This window comes from Argentina silus (assembly GCF_951799395.1).
Source record: "Argentina silus genome assembly, chromosome: 8".
Taxonomy (NCBI): Eukaryota; Metazoa; Chordata; class Actinopteri; order Argentiniformes; family Argentinidae; genus Argentina; species Argentina silus.
In genome coordinates this window covers 7,131,779-7,139,278 of record NC_139662.1, presented here as the reverse complement: position 1 = coordinate 7,139,278, position 7,500 = coordinate 7,131,779, and the positions used below count along the sequence as shown (strand labels likewise).

The 7,500-nt window shown below is 41.6% G+C and overlaps 2 protein-coding genes across 2 annotated transcripts in view; one reads left to right on the top strand and one right to left on the bottom strand.

Moving 5' to 3' along the window:
* clcnk (chloride channel K) overlaps positions 1-6,509 on the top strand; it is a gene marked incomplete at both ends in the record, with an annotated part of 8,431 nt that extends 1,922 nt beyond the window's left edge. The window contains 14 exons of the mRNA XM_083675984.1: positions 1-34; positions 360-485; positions 719-803; positions 1,241-1,342; positions 1,592-1,676; positions 2,156-2,317; positions 2,593-2,662; positions 2,840-2,944; positions 3,210-3,426; positions 3,646-3,779; positions 4,269-4,339; positions 4,434-4,514; positions 4,612-4,698; positions 6,462-6,509. The exon at positions 1-34 is cut by the window's left edge and continues 42 nt beyond it. Of these exons, the coding sequence (XP_083532110.1) occupies positions 1-34; positions 360-485; positions 719-803; positions 1,241-1,342; positions 1,592-1,676; positions 2,156-2,317; positions 2,593-2,662; positions 2,840-2,944; positions 3,210-3,426; positions 3,646-3,779; positions 4,269-4,339; positions 4,434-4,514; positions 4,612-4,698; positions 6,462-6,509 (1,407 nt within the window). The remainder of the gene's footprint in view (positions 35-359; positions 486-718; positions 804-1,240; positions 1,343-1,591; positions 1,677-2,155; positions 2,318-2,592; positions 2,663-2,839; positions 2,945-3,209; positions 3,427-3,645; positions 3,780-4,268; positions 4,340-4,433; positions 4,515-4,611; positions 4,699-6,461) is intronic.
* A 678-nt stretch (positions 6,510-7,187) lies between these two features.
* The window catches only part of fam131c (family with sequence similarity 131 member C), a gene marked incomplete at both ends in the record, with an annotated part of 3,258 nt that continues 2,945 nt past the window's right edge, over positions 7,188-7,500 (bottom strand). The window contains one exon of the mRNA XM_083674713.1: positions 7,188-7,444. Coding sequence (XP_083530839.1) covers positions 7,188-7,444 — 257 coding nt within the window. The remainder of the gene's footprint in view (positions 7,445-7,500) is intronic.

The following is a 7,500-nucleotide window of genomic DNA, read 5'->3' as shown; positions in this document are numbered from 1 at the left end:
GGGGTAGCCAGCTGTTTTGGAGCGCCTATAAGTGGTTTGTATGTCAGTCATACCACCAAGTAGTATGTGGCATAGAGCATCAAAATTTCAATGTATCTCATCACTTCATCGGTCTCTCTCTCACTTGTGAAACTGATATTACCCATCTCTTGACTCTATCCCCCTCTCCCTCCCTCATTTTGTCTCTGTCTCTTGCCTTACCACACCCTCAACCCCTCATCAACCTTCTCTCTCCTTCTCCCTCTCCCTCTACACCCCCCCCCCCCCCACCACACACACACCCCTCCTTTACCTGTCTCTATCCCCTTTCTCCTCGCTTCCCCTTTCCTCCTCCCCACTCCTCCTCACTCCTCCCCTAGGTGTGTTGTTCAGCGTAGAGGTGATGTCCTCTCACTTTGCCCTGAGGGACTACTGCCCGTGTTTCTTTTCTGTGGCCTGCGGAGCCCTGACCTTCCGCCTACTCTCTGTGTGGAGCGGGGAGAGAGGTGACAGACCACCATTGACCGGACCACTGCTCACACACGCCCCCTGTTGGACCACAGAGGAATTACTTTATTTGACTTTATTAGATGTATTGTATTGGGATTGAGATGGTCAAGGCCTAATAGAATTGTCCCCGTATCTAGATATGTTATAGACAGAATAATGATTTGATTATGGAAGGGGAGGGATTCAGTATTAGAGAGATGAGGAAGCTCATTATGTTTTGTGCCAACAGAGACTCTTCAGGCCTTGTTTAAAACCAGCTTCTCTGATGACTTGCCCTTCTACCCACTGGAGATTCTGGTCTTCGCTATATTGGGGTAGATATGTTTGTCACCATGATGTGAATCATATACAATTCATGTAGGGTTCAAAATGAGGGCAGCTTCATATTGATATTCATGTCATTCAAAATCATTAGGCTATATTAAAATCAATTAACTTCCATTCAACTCACTTTAAATTGGCAGCTTCATAAGTAAGCAGCTTGATACATGTATTGTATTCATATCAATGCAATACAGGTGTTGTTCTTCAGCTTTCACTGTAAATGCTGTGATGTTTTGATTTGGCTTCCAGATAGTATATTATCATTTCACCCCTGAGCTGTTCCCTGTCCGCTTCCTCTGAGTTAACTCCTCCCTTTCACCACTCTCTCTTCTCCCCCTGATTACTTCTGATTGCCCATCTCTGCCGGTGCTATTAATATGCCCCAGGCAGCTCTGATTGGGTATAATATGTTTGTCTCTCCACCAAGGCTGCTGTGTGGAGCAGTGAGTTGTGCCTACCTATTCTGCCATCGCTGGATGATATGCTTCACGAAAAAAAACAAAATCCTGGTCAAAATATTGGCGACAGAGTGAGCAACATATGTGGGGGGAAAAAAAGATTTGAATGTGAATCACCTATATTTTACAACATATCATTTGATGATGATGATGATGATGATAAGTTTGATGTTGACCTAACTTAGTCAGAATGGTCTACAAGCATTTTGTGGCCAATTGATACACATGGCTATGATTTATATTCTTCCTAGATACTATATAATATATACTTTAATTGGTATATGTGTTTTGTATATGTTTATATGCTTGTCCCTCTCTAGAAAGACCCTATACTCAGGTATGGTAGTATTCCTCCTGGCATCAGTGACATTCCCTCACTCTGCTGGTCAATATATGGCCTCTAAGGTAAGGATTGGTTTAATCAACTCTATTTTTAGGGACAAACATTTAGCTAAAATGCATTGCAGATATAGATGACATGCCGCTGCTTGTTTGATTTGACATGTAGGGACGGGAATTGGTTTATAATGCTGACCACATCAGTTGTTTTCATCTTGATGGAGTCTAACACCTATTTGGCAGTGTATAGCCTTTCTACTGTAGCTAGTAAATGTTTATGATCCTTTATGATCAGTGTTACACAGTTTGACAGATTAAACAATGTGTATCAAGCTGCAATAGATTGTTTTTGTCCCCAAATGTTAAAAACTCTCCCAGCTTATTGAGAATGTCTCTCCCTGTACTGGGGAAAAATACATAAAATGAACATGTTTTTGGAACAATTGGTTCCATCGTACCAGGCAAACTAAATCAAGTGCAGCTCAAGTAGGCTATTTGAAAGTACTGGAAAAATGAATTTGACCCAGGTGTGATTTTTACCACAGCACTCCATGAAGCAGCTGCTCTCTTCTCTCTTGGACAGCCGACAGTGGGCCTCCCAACCCCACAATGTCTCTGTGGTGGAGCCAAACCTGTGTCCTTGGTTAGAGTGGAGTCCTTCAGGGAGCTCTGTCTACTTCACTCTGGGCTTCTTCCTAGTGATGAAGGTACATGCAATTAAATGAACAGAAATATTAACAAAATGCAAATATGCACTGAATGGTCCTTGACTGGTAAATTATTTTGCGTAGAAAAAGCAAATGCAATTATGAAATGTACATTTCTTTCTATTTCATCTCTGCATATGGACCATTTACATGCAGACAGTTTTATATAACTTACATTATGTCACAGATAATTAGGCTTGGCAATCATTTCTGACAATTGAAATATGAGGGGGGAAAATAATCCATCATTTACTCTCCCTGTTGTTTAAGTGCAGCTGTGGATGTTGGTCTTGGCTTGCACCTTGCCCTTGCCCGCTGGCTATTTCATGCCTGTATTTATCTATGGTGAGTGAGAGGGGGAAAATGACCAGACATGATAACCAGGAATTCACATCATCGACTACCACTACTCAGACCAGACTGCTCATTTCGACTGTCAGTTGATGTCCCTGGGGAATTAAAAGGTGATGTGATATAAACACAGTCTTACCCAGTGTTCCTCTATTTCATCCTGTTTTCTAGGTGCAGCTATTGGGCGTTTGGTGGGGGAGGGACTGGCTTATGTGTACAGTGTGTATTCAGACCAGGAGAGGAATTCCATAAACCCTGGAGGCTACGCTCTAGCTGGTAAACAACCATTACACAGACACATTGTTTCAAATGAACAAACATCTACATATTAATTACTGTATGACACTGTAGGTGTGCCCCTCTGCTCTCAGTTAGTTACATAGTTTTTAAGTCAAATATTTGGTAGATATTTCAAGGCACACATTCTTGCTTGTTTGATCTAAATATATAGCTCAAAATATCAATGAGAATGACATTAAAATTGATAAGACTTTATTTTATGTAAATGACTGATGTATATTGTATCTCCCATGCTATAAAGGAGCAGCAGCTTTCTCCGGGGCAGTCACACACACGCTGTCCCCCGCTCTCCTGGCTCTGGAGCTGACAGGCCAGTCCACCCACACTGTGCCCATCCTCCTCGCCACGCTGGTGGCCAACGCCGTGGCACGCTCCGGGCAGCGTCCGTCCTTCTACGATGCCCTCTCCATTAGCAAAAAGCTCCCTTACCTACCCTCCCTGCTCAAGGCTTGCCCAGCGTGAGTCGCACACAGTACATAGCCACAATTCATCTCTACCTTATTGGCTAAAGTGTGCACGTCTTGTGCACTCCCCTACCTTGATTTAAAAACATATAAAACCATATGTAGGAGTGCACACAGTGAAGGCATAGGATTTATTATTCTGTATGTTTTTTCCATTTACCAAATGTTTTGTCCAGTCATTCAAGAGTGATGTCTTCAATCTCCCTCCTACAGGCTTTCTTCCATCCCACTCGGGCAGGTAATGTCTTCCAGAGGGGTGGTGCTGGAGAGAGGAGCGGGGCCAATGGAGATTCAGCAGGTCCTAATCACCAGAACAGAGGCAGAGATTCCTGTGGTTGACACTCTCGGTGAGTGCACCAACTTCAAAACAACCTCATCCAAAAAAAATAAAATACACACACATACAATAGATCCACAGATGTAGAACATTCAATAACATTTCATTTGAGGGGGTTACTCCCACAACGTAACACCTGCTACAACATGCCTCGACAGTTGATGACAACCAAATTGTCACCTATGACAGGACATAGAGCCGCCATGGGGATATGGGCACAAGATGATAGAGAATATGAAATATTTGAAAGCTTTTACTGTGTCAGTTTGTCATTGAGAAGGGGTTGAGAGGATGGGAGGAGAGGGGGCAGAAACTAATGGAAAAAGGGCTAAAAGGCCAGATGGGATTGCTGGCAGCAAAGTAATAGATTACCGGTACATGCATTTATATAGTTTCATTTGACAGGGGGATGTATTTCTCATAACGTAATACACTTCAATTCACTCCCCAGTATATTGAATGCATCACAGTCTCACCTGCTTCTCTCTTGGTTTCTAAGACTCGCAAATTTTGCTGGGTTCAATCAACCGATCGGAGCTGCAGATGTTTCTGTGCCAGAACCAAAATAAGGTGAAATTCAAAAATCAGAGAGATGTGTCTTGGTGTGACTACTTAGCATCCTGCTGTACATTAACTGTTAATGCCACACACCAATTATTTCTAGGTTTCTGAGAAACAGTTGGGGGATGTGTGTTCCATTCAGCCTGTTTCTGTTCAACTCTCCATGGAGACTACTGTCCTGGAGGTAAACATTTTTGGACATTCTTAACCAGTTCCATATCTTCATGAAAAAGGTTCCTGCACTTTATTCCATGTGGGTGAATATTTGTCACCTGTGACAGGCTCATGGCATCCTGTGTGTCCTGTGTGTAGAAAGCATGTTCGTGACTGAGAGAGGAAGGCTGTCTGGTGTCATCACATGGCAAGAGGTGATGAGTTCCTTCACACACACACACACACACACACACGCACGCACGCACGCACGCACGCACGCATACGCACACACTCATGCACACAAGCACAAACACAAACATAAACACACACATACTGTATACTTATAGTACCTACACTCTAGATCTAAACAGTTCAAAATGAAAGCCAATTTATAATACCTGACAATACACATGATATGAGGCATATAAGGTCTCATTCTCTTTGATCTCATTCTTGTATTCTCTCTCTGTGTCTCTCTCTCTCTCTCTCTCTCTCTCTCTTTCTCTCTCTCTCTCTCTCTCTCTCTCTCTCTCTCTATCACGCACAGATGAAGAGAATGATAGAAGACTTGGCAAAAGACATCTAAACCACTAATGAAACAGAGCGCCCATCCCTAATATCCTATCCACATCTCCTCAGTATGCCAAACAAGCCAGACTCTAATAATCCACTCTAATAATGATACTCCATCTTCATTCTGTAATGATCAAGCTTTGTTCCCAACAGCCAAGGTTATTATTTGCTCCAAGGCTATTTCATTACCATATATTAGACCTTATTGATGTGCCCAATTGCTATAATTAAGGAGACCTAACCCCACCGTGTGGTTTTGAACAATCTTGTTTACTCACCCGGAGATGTTTCTGCAGATGCTGTTATATGAAATATTATTCATATGGGCAATTCCTGAATAGAGGAAATGTAGGTGATGAAATGTATGAAATGCTTTCTATTCAGAACTGACTGTACTACTGTAATAAAGAGATGTGTAAGGCAGATATCATGTTTGAGAGGATATACAGCATGTCATAAGAATTGCCTTTTACAGCAAATATATACACAGTGGAAATGAAATGTAGTAAAATGTAGTCAGTAACATGAGAAATATGTGGTGTTATCTTTGTATCCAAATATCTTGGTGGGGAATCTGTTTGTAAAATGGAATACCTTGTTGTCTGTTGTCCAACTATGTAGAACCAAAGACTTTAAGTATATCATATCCAGTATTAGCCAGTTGATTAGTTCAAGATAAAGCATTCCAGCCTGTATAGTGTTTTCTATGATAAATACAGGAGTAGGTATTTGTTCTTAAGCACATGGATAGCTGTTTTAAGATACACTGCATGGTCAATACTATTGAAAGAAGGTCACAATATTGGTTTAACTAGCCTAGAACCCAATATTGCTGCTAATAGCAACTGCATGATTTATTAATATCATTATCATATATCTTCTATGTAAATATATCTGGTTTATGCATTGTAATTTACTTTCAGAGTAACTCTGACCATTCCAACATTGAATTAAGACCTTGGATGAGAGCATGACACATGTAATAAACAATGTCACCCACTTTTAGCTCATAAACAAAGCAAGTGTAACACCGCTGTTTGACATTATTATTTATCATTTGTATCGCTTCTCTTCTTATAGTTTACTCTCAGAGCAGTGACATCCATTGTTGTGATGGTAAAAGTCAAATTAAAATCAGTTGATTGTTCTTTAGAATGAGAGCATATTAACCCCCCCATTACTTATTTTGTTCTACAGTATCTCTTCTATCTCTTGGACCAAACTCAAAGCTCAAAACTACATCAGAGCAACACAAGCAGGGAACATGTGCTACATAGCAAATGGTTCACATTGTGTAAACCTCTATCAAAAGAACATGAGGTTGCTCGTATTCCATTCACTCTTTATCACTCCCCTCTCTGTCCTCCCTCAACCCTCTCAATCTTACTCTTTCTTTTCTCTGCAGGCCCCCCTTCCTTCTGCTCACTCTTCCCTCTCAGAGAAGTGTGAATAATAGCTAATCATAGATGGGAGGCAGACAGATAATTGGGTACACCCTTTCTTTTCCACCATCCTTCTTTCTCTCTCCTTCTCCTATCTCTGACGGTTCAAGGCAGAACCTGAATGAAGACACTTTTCGATTCTTCAATCAATGGAATGCTTATTCAATGCCTGACATTTAGTCTGGCAATAGCTTATTTTTCTTTTCATATTATCTTTTCAATCCAACAAAAAATGTATGTATTATGCTGCAGTGTATATTATATGGACACCAAATAAGAGTAGCTGACAGATGGATTTCGACATCGAATTACATTGTTCACAACATGACAATTTACACAGCCCACTGTTGTACATTCACTGAATTTTTTCAATGGCTATGGGGTTGATCTATGTACATTTGTGGATCTAGAAATTATACGTTTCAACTGAAAAGTTAAATAGAATTCTGTCAATCTCTCTCTCTCTATCTCCCTCTTTCTCTCCTTCTCTCTCTCTCTCTCGCTCACTGATGTTTCTGTGCCCTTGCTGTGCAATCATGCCTAGAATGGCACTTTGAGAACAGCTCTTGAAAAGAGTCTGAGAGTGTCTTTGGCTTGGTCCAAAAGTAGCTAGGTCCCCTTGTTATGTCTCCTTTTAAATAGTGATGAGAGTGTTCACAATATGTCCCTCAGTGTGTGCTCCCCAAATCTTAGTTGTAAAAAACTTCATCTTCAGAGAGGGAGCTGCTATCTACATGTCGAACAGTGGCCTCTGCAGCCACAGTACTCCGATCCTCCAGGGGGTGCTGGTTGTCTGATTGAGAGGGGGTAATGGAAGAAGCCGGTTGTGGAGGACGTAGAGAGCCACTGTCATTGTTGGCCTGGGCATGGATGCTGTACAGATGCTGAGGGACCCCAACGCTGCCGCCATCCAACAGGAAGTGAGACAGGAAGTGGCTGTCTGTGTCTGTGGATAAACATGAATTGTCATTCAGGGATTATTATGTGAGAGAACACCATAAC